This window comes from Aspergillus pseudodeflectus (assembly GCF_044049435.1).
Source record: "Aspergillus pseudodeflectus strain CBS 756.74 chromosome Unknown BJX68scaffold_40, whole genome shotgun sequence".
NCBI classification, from domain to species: Eukaryota; Fungi; Ascomycota; class Eurotiomycetes; order Eurotiales; family Aspergillaceae; genus Aspergillus; species Aspergillus pseudodeflectus.
Window position 1 is genome coordinate 1 of NW_027263816.1, and position 15340 is coordinate 15340.

The 15340-nt window shown below is 50.3% G+C and overlaps 9 protein-coding genes across 9 annotated transcripts; 7 read left to right on the plus strand and 2 right to left on the minus strand.

The window, feature by feature from the left end:
• The first annotated feature begins 11 nt into the window (after nt 1-11).
• pabA (aminodeoxychorismate synthase pabA) lies at nt 12-2822 on the plus strand. The gene has a single exon (XM_071041023.1). It carries the CDS (start codon nt 45-47, stop codon nt 2499-2501), a length of 2457 nt encoding a protein of 818 aa, XP_070896182.1. The 5' UTR covers nt 12-44; the 3' UTR covers nt 2502-2822.
• med6 (mediator complex subunit MED6) lies at nt 2795-4197 on the plus strand. Its single transcript, XM_071036577.1, has 4 exons — nt 2795-3007; nt 3090-3451; nt 3505-4031; nt 4102-4197. The coding sequence occupies exons 1-3, from the start codon at nt 2911-2913 to the stop codon at nt 4021-4023; spliced, it is 978 nt and encodes a 325-aa protein (XP_070896183.1). The 5' UTR covers nt 2795-2910; the 3' UTR covers nt 4024-4031; nt 4102-4197.
• BJX68DRAFT_146074 (LOG family protein) lies at nt 3977-5299 on the plus strand. The gene is made up of 4 exons (XM_071036578.1): nt 3977-4031; nt 4102-4192; nt 4330-4372; nt 4528-5299. The coding sequence occupies exons 3-4, from the start codon at nt 4332-4334 to the stop codon at nt 5222-5224; spliced, it is 738 nt and encodes a 245-aa protein (XP_070896184.1). The 5' UTR covers nt 3977-4031; nt 4102-4192; nt 4330-4331; the 3' UTR covers nt 5225-5299.
• A 4-nt stretch (nt 5300-5303) lies between these two features.
• pre5 (proteasome core particle subunit alpha 6) lies at nt 5304-6435 on the minus strand. Its single transcript, XM_071041024.1, has 3 exons — nt 6249-6435; nt 6073-6184; nt 5304-6004 (listed from the first exon to the last, which is right to left on the minus strand). The coding sequence occupies exons 1-3, from the start codon at nt 6284-6286 to the stop codon at nt 5375-5377; spliced, it is 780 nt and encodes a 259-aa protein (XP_070896185.1). The 5' UTR covers nt 6287-6435; the 3' UTR covers nt 5304-5374.
• Nucleotides 6436-6559: 124 nt separating this feature from the next.
• BJX68DRAFT_146093 (Vps55 family protein) lies at nt 6560-7451 on the plus strand. The gene is made up of 3 exons (XM_071036579.1): nt 6560-6772; nt 6830-7043; nt 7163-7451. The coding sequence occupies exons 1-3, from the start codon at nt 6734-6736 to the stop codon at nt 7294-7296; spliced, it is 387 nt and encodes a 128-aa protein (XP_070896186.1). The 5' UTR covers nt 6560-6733; the 3' UTR covers nt 7297-7451.
• Nucleotides 7452-7857: 406 nt separating this feature from the next.
• BJX68DRAFT_269498 (uncharacterized protein) lies at nt 7858-9323 on the plus strand (the record flags this gene model as incomplete). The annotated part of the gene is made up of 2 exons (XM_071046369.1): nt 7858-7909; nt 7963-9323. 2 exons carry the CDS (start codon nt 7858-7860, stop codon nt 9321-9323), a joined length of 1413 nt encoding a protein of 470 aa, XP_070896187.1.
• Nucleotides 9324-9575: 252 nt separating this feature from the next.
• Nucleotides 9576-10515, plus strand: BJX68DRAFT_146225 (UPF0220 family protein). Its single transcript, XM_071036581.1, has 4 exons — nt 9576-9794; nt 9866-10126; nt 10194-10291; nt 10349-10515. Exons 1-4 carry the CDS (start codon nt 9696-9698, stop codon nt 10410-10412), a joined length of 522 nt encoding a protein of 173 aa, XP_070896188.1. The 5' UTR covers nt 9576-9695; the 3' UTR covers nt 10413-10515.
• A 447-nt stretch (nt 10516-10962) lies between these two features.
• On the minus strand, nt 10963-11707 carry fes1 (Hsp70 nucleotide exchange factor FES1; the record flags this gene model as incomplete). Its single annotated transcript, XM_071043274.1, has 2 exons — nt 10963-11208; nt 11300-11707. 2 exons carry the CDS (start codon nt 11705-11707, stop codon nt 10963-10965), a joined length of 654 nt encoding a protein of 217 aa, XP_070896189.1.
• Nucleotides 11708-13316: 1609 nt separating this feature from the next.
• Nucleotides 13317-15125, plus strand: act1 (actin ACT1; the record flags this gene model as incomplete). The annotated part of the gene is made up of 5 exons (XM_071043275.1): nt 13317-13323; nt 13439-13469; nt 13708-13767; nt 14064-14835; nt 14895-15125. The coding sequence occupies 5 exons, from the start codon at nt 13317-13319 to the stop codon at nt 15123-15125; spliced, it is 1101 nt and encodes a 366-aa protein (XP_070896190.1).
• Nucleotides 15126-15340: the final 215 nt, after the last annotated feature.

Here is a 15340-nt window from a genome sequence, read left to right on the forward strand (position 1 = left end):
CCTCCCCCACCTCCTTCTTTTCACAATCATCCGGTCTAGGACCGATGGCGCCGCTACTAGGTGATTGGACAGGGTCGCATGCTGGCCATTCTCCAGCAGACAGTCGAGATGTGCATCAGAAAAGTTTACTCTACATTGATGCCTATGATTCATTCTCCTACAACGTGGTCGCCATGCTCGAAGAGGTCCTTGTGGCCCGAGTCACTGTCATGATGATAGATGCCGAATGGCCCGACGGCAATATGGTGGAATTTTTGCGGCATTACGATGCGGTTGTTCTAGGGCCAGGACCAGGGGATCCCAATGTTCCTGAAGATGTCGGTGTCATGTCAGATTTATGGAAGTTAAGCACTGAGAATATGCTTCCTGTCCTGGGCATCTGTCTGGGGTTTCAGAGCTTGTGCCTTCACCATGGTGTTTCCATCGAGCGACTCCCGGAGCCCTTACATGGACAAGTTCATCGGATCACGACCTCACAGAGGGATATATTCGCGAATGTACAGGACTTAGAGGTCACTCTCTATCATTCATTATACGCCAAGTTTGATGACCAGCCAAAGTTCACCCCACGCAATGGGGTAGCGCCCATGAAACCGGGCCTCGATATCCTAGCATGGCTATCCATCCAACCTAGTGGCTTTTCTACCCCCGCAATAAGTATACCAATGGCTGTGCGGCACAGGGAGAAGCCGTTTTGGGGTGTACAGTTTCACCCAGAGTCTTGCAAGTCTGACCGAGATGCTTGTAACGATTTGCTTCGATCATGGTGGGAAATGGCCGCCAACTACAACAAACGACATGGGCGCGAAGGCTATGGAAGCCTACCTACTGACATAATTCGACCTTACAATGAAGCGATGAGCTTGCCCGACGTTGCCTTCGAAATGGCTACCTGGAGTTCATCGTCTACGCAACATTCTGCGTCACGCTCCTTTGCCAATTCTCAACTTGACGCTGAGACGATTTGCGAATGTCTCAATGATCCAGGTTTTCCAACTGTTTTGTTTCAGTCTAATGGCAGATACAGTGTTATATCTGTACCAAGCCCAGGCAGCTGGCGGCTGGAATACTATGCTCAACAACAATTCTTATATATGGAAAAGGTATCAGCCTTGGCTCAGTTACACGATATATCCAAGCAATCAAACAGCAATGTCGAGACATATCTTTCAGTTTCCCAGTTTTGGGACGTTCTGAGATACTTGATGGACTTGAAGAAGGTTGACTCTGGAGATAGCAGAGTTCCATTCTGGGCAGGATTTCTTGGATACTTTTCGTACGAGCTAGGGTTGGCCTGTCTTGCTCACCCAAAACAAGAGAATCCCAGCGCTCAGAATAATTATCCATCCCGGGATAGTACCGCCGTTGAAGATCCTGCAGATGTCAGCTTGCTTTGGATCGACAGGAGCATCATAGTTGACAACGAAACGGGCCGAATTACCATACAATCTACTAGGGCGGAGGATAATTTACCAGCTGGCTGGTTAGATTCGACATCGCAACTTCTCAATGGCGTTTCTGGCACAAATGGGTTATCCGCGACGGATGCAGAGTTTTTGGAATCAATTCTGAAACAGAGTGTTATAAGGTTCCCAGACGAGGATGCTTATCTTGACAAGATTGAGGCGTGCAAGGAGGAACTAAGGGCTGGAGAGTCTTACGAACTATGCCTCACTGGCGAGACCTCCGTCACCCTACCCTCGCCAGATACTGCCCTTGGACGCGCCCAATTCCCATGGAAGCTGTACAAACGGCTTCGGAAGTATAACCCTGCCGCATTTAGTGCCTTTGCCAGACTCGGAGACGTGAAAATAGTGAGCAGCAGTCCGGAGTGCTTCCTAAACTGGGACAGACAATCTACACTTGAAATGAAACCCATGAAGGGGACCGTGAAAAAGTCTCGCAGCATGACTCTGGAAAGGGCTCGTGAGATTCTAGGGTCAACGAAAGAAATGGCCGAGAACCTCATGATTGCGGATCTTATACGGCATGACCTCTACGGTATCTGTGGTGCGAATGGTGTGCGGGTGGAGAAGCTGCTTGAAGTGGAGGACCACGGACGAGTCTACCAAATGATCACCCACGTCAAAGGGCATATTGACCCGTGTCGGCCTGGATATGCCGCAAAGAATATGCCACGGCTACACTCCTCGAATATGTCCGGGTATGGTCTTACAGCATTACAGCGTTGTCTACCACCTGGATCGATGACCGGTGCGCCGAAAGAACGATCTTGCATGCACCTTTCATCAATCGAAGGCAGAAAGCGCGGGATCTACTCGGGAGTAATGGGCTTTCTAGACCTCGGAGGCGGCGGGAGCTTCTCAGTCCTGATCCGTACGGCCTTTACCTCCTCCAGCGACAACGATGATGCTCAAAAATGGCGCATCGGAGCTGGAGGTGCGGTGACTATATTAAGCAGCGCCGAGGCTGAGTGGGATGAGATGCTCACCAAGTTACGAACGGTCTGTGGCATTTTCACGCCGTCAGACAAGACATGATTCGATTTATGTATATCTTGCATGGCAACGATCTTCAACAGTTGCCTTTGGACGATTGATATGAGTTTTATACTAGACGGATAGACGGGGCGATTCAACATTCAGCGAGGGTTATGGCGCACTGGCTTTTGATATGACTTCTTGAACAGATTCCCAACTCAAAATTGGCATTGACTCACGATCCTTATACACCTGAACATCGTCACTTATACTTCACACTCGTTTATACTTGCCATAAATTTTGTGGGGTCGATGCAAACAGTGCAAACAAAGTCATGTACTTCATGTCCTCCGCGGAGGTTGGACTCGTTCTTCCTCGCAAAGCATCATATCCAACATTAGTAGACCCTTCCACAAATACATCGCCGTACCCTCTCGGGCAAGAGCCAACACTGTGGTAGCCTCCGGAATGGCAGATCCTCAAGACCCCTCCTCCCTGGAGGAAATCCTATGGCGATCGCCATCTCACGTCCAAATGATGGGCGGATACCTCCATTCAAATAACAGTAGGGTTCTCTCTCGCTAAATCTTGCTTTACAAGCTCTCTCTCTTCTCGATTGATGCAATTAATTGTGGTCAATGCGCTAGTCCTCTTCTACTTCGCCGAATCCCCCTTCTTCGACGCAACCTCGAACAACGCCTCGCTAGCCATCCAAGCGAATTACAATGAAGCCTTTCGGCACTTCGTGGAGACCCGCGAGGCTTTTGAGAACCGCCTCAAGTCCATGCAAGGGTTGGAATTCGTGGTTGCGTACGATCCTTTACAAGCTGCAGCGGGGGCCAATGCGCAATTCGCACATGAGCCTTCCAATGTCTGGGTGATTCGGAAACAAACGAGGCGGAAGCGGGCGGGGTTTGAGGATGAAGTCGTGGTTTTGGCTACGTTCTTTGTGGTGGGTGATTGCATCTATATGGCTCCTTCGGTCGCGAGTGTTGTGGGGAATCGGATTGTATGACTTCCTTTCTTGTTCTTTGGTGGTCGTCGAGGTTAACGTTTGTAAAGCTCTCGGCAGTGACGTCTCTCACAAGTCTGCTCAAAACTGCATCAACATTACCAATCTTCAGCCCGTCACATGGCCACACGTACCTCCCGCCGGCGCCAAAGTCGACAGAAGCCAGTCAGCTGACACAAGCGAGTAAAGAAAACACCCCGGTGCCTGACGCGGATGCTACGAATAAAGCACAATCTCTCGAGGGAGCCCAAATCGGTACCAGCTCAACGGTGCACGACATGAAGATGCTCGCTGAGTCATTCAATCTTCTCTCTCGGTATGGCGATGAGTACATGGACGAAAGCCCTTTAATGGGCGAACCTGGATCGTTCATTCTATCCCGAACTGGAGACGCGGATCGAGGTGTGGCCTCGAAACAACAGCAACAGGCCCCAACCACCGCCTCCGCGCCAGTCAAGGCGGCAACACCGCAAGCCAAGGTCGATACGCCAGGGAAAGCGTCCGAAAAGGGCGCGAGCGCTGCAGAAGAGCCCAAGCTCCGGAAGAAAAAGAGCAAACCGGGGAATTAGTCTTGAATGTACGTCCAATCTTGATACCCAATGCCAATGAAATCTACGCATCTAGGCTCAAGGGAAAGTCTATATTAGTATATATCCTGATCTGCGTGGGATCACCGTTTATCGTTGGGTAAGCTAGGGTGTAACTGCTTAAAGTAATACGGACGGTGCTCCAAGGAAAGTAACCCCTCCTGACTCATCCCTCGTGAAAATCGCCGCCTATTTCTCAATGTCACCTTTATAACACGTATAACCTTGTTTCTCCAAGATTATAGACTTACTTTCCAATTACAACCCAATTGACAATCGAACCAACAGAAATGGCGAGCTCCGACTCCAAACGTCCTGTCGTCTGCGTTTTGTAAGTGTCGCTCATGTAAAGTTTTTACCCCTCCCCCGCAATGACTCTCCACGCTATAAGCAGCTATCTACATCTTTAACTCCTTCTCAACTTCTTGCAAACTCAAACTTGTTACTCCACTTGAATAACCAATTACTAATATGATTGCAAAACAGCTGCGGCTCCGTGGAAGGTACAAACCCCGCACACATGGAAACCGCCCGCCGCCTAGCCCACATCTTCCACCAGAACAACATCCAGCTCGTCTACGGCGGCGGCACAAAGGGCCTCATGGGCGAGATTGCCCGTACACTAGTTACACTCTCAGGTCCCGAGTCCGTGCACGGCGTCATCCCACGGGCTCTTGTACGCGTTGAACCAGGCTACAATAACAAGGGCGGCGATAACGCTCAAGAGACGCAGTCTGGATCTACATCTGCCGGTGGCGGGGGCAAGGAAGCCGAGCGCATTATCACCGATCCAAGCGCGCAGTCAACGTCGGAATACGGGATCACCACGATCGTGCCGGATATGCATACGCGGAAGCGGCTCATGGCGCAGAAGGTGCGGGAGGGCGGGCCTGGGTCCGGGTTTGTTTCGCTGGCTGGTGGGTTTGGGACGATTGAAGAGGTTATGGAGATGACGACGTGGAATCAGTTGGGTATTCATCATCTGGGGGTTGTGCTGTTGAATGTGGGCGGGTATTGGGATGGGTTGTTGGCTTGGGTGCGCAATGCGGTCAAGGAGGGGTACATCTCCGAGCAGAATGGGAGGATTCTAGTGGAGGCGAAGAGTGTTGAGGAGGTTTGGCCGAAACTGGTGCAGTATCAAATCAGCGACGGGAGGATGGAGCTGAATTGGGGGGAGGAGTAGGTTCCCGATTCAATCGATTGGTAGCTTAGAGGTAAGATATTTTAGAGACATGGGTTTACGAATAGAAAGCAATGGCATGACTGGATTTCTGTCGTATTGTCTTCGGTACCAGGGCAAGGCATTTTCATGTCTAATCGAGTACATTCACACTTATGAATCCACCTCCATTGTCTCTTCTTCTCTCGTTTCTCCAGTGTCCGACTGCTCCAGGGCCTCCAAGAGCGGTAAGAGCTGCTGTCCCTCGTAGAGCTTGAAGCTCTCAACCTTTCCACTCTCCTTTAGGCCAACGACACCAACAGATGTGTTGTCTACTGTCAGCTCCTTGTCCTGCGAGAGGGTCTCCTTGAGAGCCCGGAGGCCATGGGTGATAAGATCGTCCCGCGAGGAGTCATGTAATTGGTCGAGGTTGCGCTCCAGGTACGTTCGGGCCATCTGAGACCTTGCTCCAATGGCACAGGCCACCATCTCCTGAGTCATACCGGAGGGCTGGAATTCGAAAAGATGCGGTCCAGCTTCATCAACTCCGGCAACAAGCAAGCCCACACCGTATGGCCGCTTTCCGTATTGTTGCGTGTTTGTTTGGGCGCGATCCGCAATCTGCGTGACGATACGGTCCACCGGCATGGCACGACCATAGGTCATTCGGGACCCGAGACACTGTTGCTTCATGTAGTTGGAAAGCACGCGGGCGTCGGATGCTAGGCCGGCGATAGCAATGCCCATGTGCGAGTCGACTTCAATGATCTTCTTTTGATATGAGGAGAGCTCTTCAGCGTTTCTCTACAAGCACACTTTGTGTTAGCTTTCTATAATTGAGTCTTAGGTCAATAAAGCTGTGTAATCCAAACCTTGAGGCCGACGAGCACGGCATGTGTCTTATTGACTAGTCCAACCACAACGGAACCCTGCTTCACAGCCTCCTGTGCATATTCTACTTGGAATATCCGACCTTGGGGGGAGCTTCAGCAAGCCAAGACTATTAGCTTTGAGGTCTTCAAGAGGCGTGAATTGGGGAAGCTCATACAAGGTGACCGCATCGTTGTCGTAGTTGTTCCTGAACATGTTGAGAGCTTGGACAAGGCGATATTATGCGAGTAAAGGAACACAGTTCAATTCTGAAGCAATGGCCGGCAGCGATGCAGAGGCAAAGACAGGAGGAAAGAAGAAAATTTGATGGAAAGACGGGAGTGAGACAGCAGGCAGACAGCAACTGACGAAGCATGGAGTTGGAGGGAAGCTCCAGCGTTGGCGATGGGCGGTGGTGGCCTGGGCGCCTCAGGCTGCCAAGCCTTCAGCTGCCGCCCAAGTCCAACCTCACGTCACCCGCATTCGTCTCCTCATTGATCCATCGAACACTCGCTTTAATCGGCAGAGGCTCGGCTATTGACCATCTCGCGAGCTGCTCTTATAACAGAGTAGCATATCTGTCGGAACCTGTTTGTGCAGTACCAAGTCTACTACATCTGCCCGCTCTGCTTGGAAGCTCGACGCATTTGCATCTCCGCAGTCATGACGGCTGGACTCAAGACAATCATCGCTCTCTCCTTCGTATGCGATCCGTGTCCGCTTGATCTTTTGTTACTGACTTGACCTCACTCAATACAGGTTCTCGCCATTGGCTTTCTCCTCGTCATTCTCTCGTCGGCCCTCTGGCACAACTTTCTGCCACTGACCGTTGTTGCAACCTACGTTATTGCGCCGCTCCCCAACTGGATTTGTTCACGATGCGCGAATCCGGATGACTTTATGGATAGCTCTGGCAATGCCGTTGCGGATTTTGGGCGTTTCCTCACCGGGTTCTTGGTACTGATGGGTATCGGTAAGTCTTCAAACGCTTCCCGCACATGGTTAATGTTTCGACCTTTCGATTCGCACCAGCTTTGGACGCAGACAATGCTCTCATTTCGCTCCCAGCTTGGCTAATATAACCCATTCCAGCTCTACCGGCCGTCCTAGCGCACAGCGGCGCTATCCAGGTCCCCGCCATGATCATGTCCATACTCGGCGGTCTTTTGATCTACGGCACTATTATCAGCTTCTCCATGTTTTTCCGGGAGCAAGAGGAATTTTGAGTTGATAATGACATGCCAGACAAGAGACAGGATGACCCGTTACCAGAATAGTTGCATCATTCTTTTAGCGCGCTCTCATGGAGCTTGTATCGAATGTTTACCTACTCTGCATCTGGTATTTGAATGAATGTTTTTTTTTCCCAACAGGCTTGAGATTCTTGATTTGGACCCGACATTAATTCCATTTGATTCCTCTATCCATTATTGGGCGATATGATTTTTTTGATGTACTATAGCCACTTGTGCGGTTATATAGAGAAATTGCAGGCGTGGGTCCAAGTGGTCTAGTCTATTACTATACGCATGTTGAATGTCCCCGAAGACTATGAATAGTCACTCGCTTGTTGGTAGGTGGACGAGAACGTTGCTACCTTCAGGCTCCAACTTCAACTATGTATGTATGGAATGGGCCTTTCACGTGATTACGCGCTTTCTGCTTTGGCGCGTTTCGTATCAGTTGAGTCTACTCATGCAACCACCCGATCATTCCTTACCAACAGCACTATCCCTGAAATATGACACGCTTGTGATATGTGTTTTGCTCGCAGAGAGTTCTGAAAAATGGATATTTGGTCCGGCGCTATTTCACTGGATGCGCAAACACAACTTACAGGTGAAGCTACCCGTCCCGTCGGGCTTGGAATAATTCTCTCTTACCATATCTAGATCTACAGTTCATCGATCGAACCACTAGCGGGCAGTTGGACATACTCAGGCACTCTACACTTGCTTTTCGCAACTTTGTTAATCCAGCTCTAATACCGCTCTATGCGCGCGTGGGCCCGAACCTCGAACTCCATACAAACGACCCGAGGACTTCGCGATGGCTGAAGCACAAATTGCTCGCCAATATATGGTTAGAAGACGAGGACTTGGATCGCTTTCAGACTATTCAGTGCCCCGTGGGTTTCCTTGTGAGTCTTGATGGCGCCATACGCCCGAGGAGCACGGGTCCTACCGCCACCGACCTGTTGGTATATGGCGTTCTTTCGACAACAACCTTGTATGAACGGCCGCCCACACCACCCGTATCATCCTCGCCGGCGCTCGAGGATCCGCTCTACAGTATTGCTAGGCAAGAATTGAGGATATACGCAACGCCAATATCAGGAACTCTCATCGCACGAGCTGCGGCTCTTCCCTGTCAAGATGATGCGGGGGCGCTTGCCGGTCACGAACAATTCGCCCACTTTCTCCCAGATCTCCATTCCCCGAGCCCTAAGCGCAAGCGCGTCGCAAGTTTATTCGAGTCTGTGGCGCAGCATCACAAAAGAGTGCGGCACAAGGGAGGCGAAGCTGTTTCGCAGCTGATGGCCCAAAGCCTTTCACAATCACCACAACAGTTGCAAAATCTCAAAGTAAAACGGGAATCCGAGGAACCTTCACTTCCAATATTGAGCAAGGTCGCGTCGCATCAGTCCCGATCGCTCTCAATCAGTTCGAACCTTAATCCCAATAAGATCTTGGATGCTCGGACGGAGCATCCGCGGCCATCCAGCAACCGGGGCCACGCGCGTGAGTTTGCTTCCAAAAAGTGTACACCGGCGCCAGCCCAGTTGATGGAAACCTCAACACAAGGAGGTAGTGTCTTCTCGCCTGCGCTATTATCTTCTGAGGGGCACGAGGCTTCGACAAAACCGAAGGATGCTGACACTATTCTATCGGACAACAAAAACACCATAACCCGTACCATATTGACCTGTATGCGACTTTATGGATATAACCGCTCGACAAGACCATTTTCTTCTCACAATCCTCCCTCTCACCCTGATGTCGATACCCCAGGCGGCGAAGTAAAAGAAGGAGACAACGCAGCCTTTCATTCTTCATCAAACACTGATGAAGACGAGTTCAAAGCCATGTATCACGCGACCTACCGAGCATCAACATTCGCCCTACGCAAGTACCTAAAGGAACCAGCCATGAGCGCGGATGGCTCGAGGTCTATACCTCCTGCGCTGGAGAAGGCCAAGGCGATGACATATATTGATGGATTTTTGAAATTATTTTGTGAAGAAGAGCACTGAGCTTTGGCTGGTCCAGGCTAAGAGGTTACGAAGTTACGAAGTAGAGTATATAGTGATTTGCATAGTGAGGAGCCACGATATTCAATCGAATCAAGTCTCATCCAAATCTCAGCATCCTCTCACTGACTAATGTAAATCAAGAGCCTACAATAAAGGTATAGACAGTTCGACTAAGCCCTGTTAGGGCATCTATCGATGTCGCAGTTGTATAGGAACTCCGGAACGGGATTTTCCGGGGTCCGAGCAGCTGCACCCATCGTCATCCAACCTCCTATCCAAGTCAGCAATGGCTTACACGCCCGGCAATTATTCCCACGCCTTCACACCAACTCGAAATCGCTATTTGAACTCTTCGACGAATCTACAAAAAAAATGGACTCTGAAAGCAACCGTCTATGGCGTTTCCACAAGCCGGAATGGCTTAACAACTCCACCGTCCGCAACGCAGGCGTCTACGCATCAGGCGCTCTGGTAAAGCAAACCCATCACACCCGAAGATCCGAAGTTATTCAAGTACTAACAAATAACTTGTGGCTACATAGTTTTCCCTTGGCTTCTTCTTCCTCATCGACGCCGCAGCCTTTTCGCACAGCCCGCGCAACGGCTCCCTAGTCCACGTCAAGTTCACAGACTGGATTCCCGGCATCTGCTCGGCGCTCGGAATGCTTGTCATTAACTCGATCGAGAAGTCGCGGCTACAGGCCGACAGCTTCAGCTATAGCGGAAACGGCGTTGCATGGAAGGCGCGTTTTGTGCTGTTTCTTGGGTTTGCGTTGCTCGCTGGGGGTTTGGCGGGGAGTGTGGTATGTCTCTAATCCCGCTCGTGTAGGCATGGCGATTGCTAACAGGTGACTGGCTTTGGCTTACTAGACGGTCATGGTTCTCAAGTACCTTATTAAGGGTTATCCGCTGCCAACGCTTTACTTTGGGATTGCGAATGTTGTTGCCAATGGGCTGATTATGCTTAGGTGAGTACATTGTTTGTTAGATGGGTGCAGTTTTCTAAATTTGCTCACGCAATACAGCTCGATTGTCCTATGGGTCTCTCAGAACATCGAAGATGACTACACATACAACCTACAACTCTAGAGCGCCGAGTCTACTGTGTTATTGGTTAGGGAGTTGCCCTCCAGAGTATACTATATTGAACGTTCTTATATGATTGTTAAATGACATGCGTCTGTCGCGCTTTAATGCGAGTTTGTTTGCTTTCATACTGTAGTTCTGCTGGCCGGCGTGAATGGTTTTCTATTGCGAATTCTTTGCTATCTGTATTGCATTCGATAGCGCCAATATTATTTATTCAGAGATGTCTGTTTTTGAACCCTGAAAAGATTGCGTAAGAGGCGGCCCAACCCGCCGACAGGCTGCCCTTGAGTGCTCCAAGGGTCAAGTCCTGTTGTACGTATATACTGTATGCGCCTTGAGCGACGTTTCTTGAGGTGACATTGTTCAGCGGCGCATTTTATCATAGGAACCTGTCCCATAGTGAGGTCGCAATTCACATGAAACAGCCACTCGTGCAGATGCTGTGATTGCCGTCTGCCTGCCATCTGAATCCACCACGTGATGGTACACCAAAATGGATATAAGGCATCAGAATTCAAGTTCCTTCTACACACGAATGTGGCGGCAGCGATTACGACAACGGTACGGGGTGTGACCGCAATTTGTCCATGATGGCATCAATAGCCGCCATGTCTCCGGCGTCGACTTTTTCGCTCTTGGCATAGCCCTCTGGTAGGTGTTTCGTGAGCACGTCCATGCCGGGCTGGTAGTTTCGTACGCCAGATGAGATGGCATAGACGGCCTTCTTGCGGACTGCGAGGTTCTTATCTGTTGTGGCTAGAGAAACTAGTGTAGGGATGACGTTCATGACGATGAGCTGCACAGAGAAGAATATCATTAGCATATCTTCGCGTTCAAATCTTAGGGTGGAAAAATCAGAGACATTTACTAATAATGCAGGTTCATACCTTGTCCTGAGCTTTCTTGTTATTCTGCACAGCCGTCCCAATACACCATGCCGCCATGCTTCTCATTTCCGGTTCTTCATGCTTCAAAAGCTCGACGAGCGGGGTCCAGAGGCCCAATGGTTCCAGGTTATTCGCGTTATCGATAGACTCGACTAGCTGTTCAAAATTGTCAAAGGCAATCAACTTGTTTTCAAGATCGACCTCGTCGGAGTGCAGAGCCTCCATGGCGGCCTTCATTAGGTCGGCTTCGGAGGGACCGCCGAACAGCGCGTTGAGCATCTCCGGGGTAACGTTGTGGTTAGGTTGAGACGCATTGTTTTCTGTGCTTGTATTGGTGGTGCCAGCTTGGTCAGGCTTCGTCGAGTTTCGAATCCCCCATTTGAGGAGATTGTTCATGTTGGGGTCCATAGTGTAGATGCGATGATTTTTTAACTTTGAGATAGAAATTGATTGCACAAAGTGGAATGAAGTGTAAAGTAAGATAATGGATCAAACAAGTATGTCAATTAGAATTTTTGTGTTCAAAAAGGTATCTATAAAGAAGAATGAATGTCGAGCAGAAGAATATAATGGAGATTGAATTTTAGATTTACGTAGCAGCGGTACCACTCTTGGTTGATCCAGATTCCAGACGCTTCAAGCAATCGCGACGGCTTTCGACACCATTCTACGCTAAGCACACGCCCAAGTGGACGCGCACGGAGCATTGAACGCACAAAGATGCAGCCTCCTAACCCTGAGACTCGAGCAGTCCTTTTACCTTCCTTGAGACCAATCACTGTCAACCTTCTTGGGGCTCTAGAGTAAGTGGTGTTGGTAGCGGTTTCAAGATCGCACTGACTTTCTACCCCGCCATGCTTGAGCCCCGCGATGCTGTCATACAACATCGCAATGCGGCTGAGGATCAGCCAGGCTTTGGTCAATACATTATCTACAGTTTTTTTGAGTCGCTGCGCAAGTTGCTGTTCGATAAAATTACGCTCGCAATTCTCGATTCATCTAAAGTCTGCCTCGACAATGGCGTTGTAACGATGGCCGATCTACAACATAGAAAAGGCGGTAAGGACCGGCCTTCTCCAATCTAAGAGTCCAAGACCAGGTTCTTCGTAATGGTTGTGACCTTGTAAATTTCCTCTTGATAAAGACCTTGATTCCAAAGGGACTGGGAACCCTCCTCAAACTACCGAAAGGAAGGGGTTTTGCGGCTTTAGATTCAGTCCACTGGTTCAAAGTAAACCTTCCTAATCTAGACGCGGGGCAATCAATACGGGAGCCTGAATTCCCCTTCAGGCATTCTTGGGGCCATTTAGTAAAAGAGACGAGTCGTCATCATGCTTACTTGCCGTTCAGTCTAGCTATGACGATGATAATAATAGAACGAATAGGAGGGGCGATTGAGGAGACCCTTTTCTTTGGGACACGCCGGGCTGAACCATTCTCGCAACCTTGGATTCTCACCGTGTGCCCCACGAGGATTCATCATCTCAACTGGGGAGCAGAGGACGCCTCAGCCCGGGGGACGAAATCATTCTGCCTGAGAGGCAACACTCTCGCGGAAATTGTATAAAACCGACCAATTGAGCTGGAAATAGCAGCGAAATCTTTGCACATCAAATATCATACCTAAGAAAGACCTGGGTGTGGCGGTGACAGCAACTGGGCCTAGACGAGACTAAGCCCCCTTTGGCGCCTAATCATAGCAGCGGACTTGACCAGTTTCCAGCCCCTTTCCCTCCGACTTGTTCTGTTCTGTTCAGTTCTGGCGCGCTGTTAGCTGCTGCTGACTACTCCGTCGACTGACCGTTCCCTCGTTCGCTCTCCACCACCGACCACCAAACTCTCGACTGCTGAACTGTCCTTCCTCTCCCCTTCTCTCTCCTCCACTTTCTCCCCCAACAACAATCACCACCACATCTCCTCGAGCTATCTCTCCTCCTCTTTTTTTTTCCCATCATCCTCGTTTCTTTTTTCCTTCTTTGTTCTCTGTAGTTCGCTTCTTAATCTACTCCTAGACACCATGGAAGGTAAGGTTTCTGCCACCTCAACGCCTTGCTTCCCTCGCTTGTCCCCTTCCCCTCCCCTCCACTTCCCTCTAATCTCCCAAACCTCGCGCTAACCTGACTTTCTTGTCTCTTATAGAGGAAGTCGCTGCTCTCGTTATCGACAATGGGTATGTCAAGACTCTGTTTTTGATGGCTTCTGGGATGCCCACTCCATCCTGCGTTGTTGTTCCCAAACATCCGCCCTCGCTTCGCCGCTGGTCGCAATGACCTTTCCGCCTCACTGTATTAGCTGGGCATTGGCGGCTACTGGTTAGAGGGAATCAATCAGAACGATACCTCCAACTTGTCATGCTTTCTATGACCCATGCATGGCCCGATTTGTTATGCTGACGTTAAGCCTCCTAGTTCGGGTATGTGCAAGGCCGGTTTCGCCGGTGACGATGCCCCCCGAGCCGTCTTCCGTAAGTTGAACCCTCAATGCTTTACTACACGGACCCCTGTACCCCTCAGTACTGCCTTCATTACCTCCTGCGATCGAGTACACTTGATGAAGTTTGTCGGCTGTTTTCTTGCGTCGCAGCGGGCACACCCAGGGCGGTGAAGACCCCCGTCTCACCCACTCACTCATACTGCCATCTCCACAATCCGGATGCTAACCATCGCCGCGCAGCCTCCATTGTCGGTCGCCCCCGTCACCATGGGTAAATCTTCCCCAATGAGTTGTCCATCAATTGGATGGTGGCCGCTGACTATTGAAATAGTATCATGATTGGTATGGGTCAGAAGGACTCGTATGTCGGTGATGAGGCACAGTCTAAGCGTGGTATTCTCACGCTCAGATATCCCATTGAGCACGGTGTTGTTACGAACTGGGATGACATGGAGAAGATCTGGCATCACACATTCTACAACGAGCTCCGTGTCGCTCCTGAGGAGCACCCTATCCTCTTGACCGAAGCCCCCATCAACCCCAAGTCCAACCGTGAGAAGATGACCCAGATTGTCTTCGAGACCTTCAACGCCCCCGCCTTCTACGTCTCTATCCAGGCCGTTCTGTCCCTGTATGCTTCCGGTCGTACCACCGGTATCGTTCTCGATTCTGGTGACGGTGTTACCCACGTCGTCCCCATCTACGAGGGTTTCTCCCTTCCCCACGCCATCTCTCGTGTCGATATGGCTGGTCGTGACCTGACGGATTACCTGATGAAGATTCTTGCTGAGCGCGGATACACCTTCTCCACCACTGCTGAGCGTGAAATTGTACGTGACATCAAGGAGAAGCTTTGCTACGTCGCTCTCGACTTCGAGCAGGAGATCCAGAACGCTTCTCAGAGCTCCGCTCTCGAGAAGTCCTACGAACTCCCTGACGGCCAGGTCATCACCATTGGTAACGAGCGTTTCCGTGCTCCTGAGGCTCTCTTCCAGCCTAGCGTTCTCGGTCTGGAAAGCGGCGGTATCCACGTCACCACTTTCAACTCCATCATGAAGTGCGACGTCGATGTCCGTAAGGATCTGTACGGAAACATTGTCATGGTACGAAGCTTTCCGTTTTCTTTTCAGTCGCTAGTGTGGTACTAACAAACATGTCTCAGTCTGGTGGTACCACCATGTACCCCGGTATCTCCGACCGTATGCAGAAGGAGATCACCTCCCTTGCTCCCTCTTCCATGAAGGTCAAGATCATTGCTCCTCCTGAGCGTAAATACTCTGTCTGGATCGGTGGTTCCATCCTTGCCTCTCTGTCCACCTTCCAGCAGATGTGGATCTCCAAGCAGGAGTACGACGAGAGCGGTCCTTCGATCGTCCACCGCAAGTGCTTCTAAGGTACGGACTCGCATGTCTCCAATCGAGTTGAACTTGGCCCAGGTCTGATAACTGCTGCAGCTCTTGCGTTGTATCTTGTCGTTGTCGCGTATTTCCTGTTATATTAAAAGATCAAACGGAGATAAACGGTGGCTTACGAGCCGTCTCTGACTCGCACTAGGAGGAAGAATGCCTGAAAAAGGAACTTGATTTTTAGCTGTGGAATAGAGATGGT

What these genes read in the sequence shown, in the direction of transcription:
- BJX68DRAFT_146074 (XM_071036578.1), top strand. Translation starts at nt 4,332, where the DNA reads ATGGCGAGCTCCGACTCCAAACGTCCTGTCGTCTGCGTTTT. An exon ending in CGTCCTGTCGTCTGCGTTTT is followed by an intron (nt 4,373 to 4,527) that starts GTAAGTGTCGCT and finishes ATTGCAAAACAG; the next exon opens with CTGCGGCTCCGTGGAAGGTA.
- pabA (XM_071041023.1), top strand. Translation starts at nt 45, where the DNA reads ATGGCGCCGCTACTAGGTGATTGGACAGGGTCGCATGCTGGCCATTCT.
- BJX68DRAFT_146225 (XM_071036581.1), top strand. Translation starts at nt 9,696, where the DNA reads ATGGACTCTGAAAGCAACCGTCTATGGCGTTTCCACAAGCCGGAATGG. An exon ending in GGGGTTTGGCGGGGAGTGTG is followed by an intron (nt 10,127 to 10,193) that starts GTATGTCTCTAA and finishes TTGGCTTACTAG; the next exon opens with ACGGTCATGGTTCTCAAGTA. An exon ending in AATGGGCTGATTATGCTTAG is followed by an intron (nt 10,292 to 10,348) that starts GTGAGTACATTG and finishes CACGCAATACAG; the next exon opens with CTCGATTGTCCTATGGGTCT.
- med6 (XM_071036577.1), top strand. Translation starts at nt 2,911, where the DNA reads ATGGCAGATCCTCAAGACCCCTCCTCCCTGGAGGAAATCCTATGGCGA. An exon ending in ATACCTCCATTCAAATAACA is followed by an intron (nt 3,008 to 3,089) that starts GTAGGGTTCTCT and finishes TCAATGCGCTAG; the next exon opens with TCCTCTTCTACTTCGCCGAA. An exon ending in GTGTTGTGGGGAATCGGATT is followed by an intron (nt 3,452 to 3,504) that starts GTATGACTTCCT and finishes ACGTTTGTAAAG; the next exon opens with CTCTCGGCAGTGACGTCTCT.
- pre5 (XM_071041024.1), bottom strand. Translation starts at nt 6,286, where the DNA reads ATGTTCAGGAACAACTACGACAACGATGCGGTCACCTT. An exon ending in GACAACGATGCGGTCACCTT is followed by an intron (nt 6,185 to 6,248) that starts GTATGAGCTTCC and finishes GGCTTGCTGAAG; the next exon opens with CTCCCCCCAAGGTCGGATAT. An exon ending in CCGTGCTCGTCGGCCTCAAG is followed by an intron (nt 6,005 to 6,072) that starts GTTTGGATTACA and finishes GTGTGCTTGTAG; the next exon opens with AGAAACGCTGAAGAGCTCTC.
- BJX68DRAFT_146093 (XM_071036579.1), top strand. Translation starts at nt 6,734, where the DNA reads ATGACGGCTGGACTCAAGACAATCATCGCTCTCTCCTTC. An exon ending in CAATCATCGCTCTCTCCTTC is followed by an intron (nt 6,773 to 6,829) that starts GTATGCGATCCG and finishes CACTCAATACAG; the next exon opens with GTTCTCGCCATTGGCTTTCT. An exon ending in CTTGGTACTGATGGGTATCG is followed by an intron (nt 7,044 to 7,162) that starts GTAAGTCTTCAA and finishes AACCCATTCCAG; the next exon opens with CTCTACCGGCCGTCCTAGCG.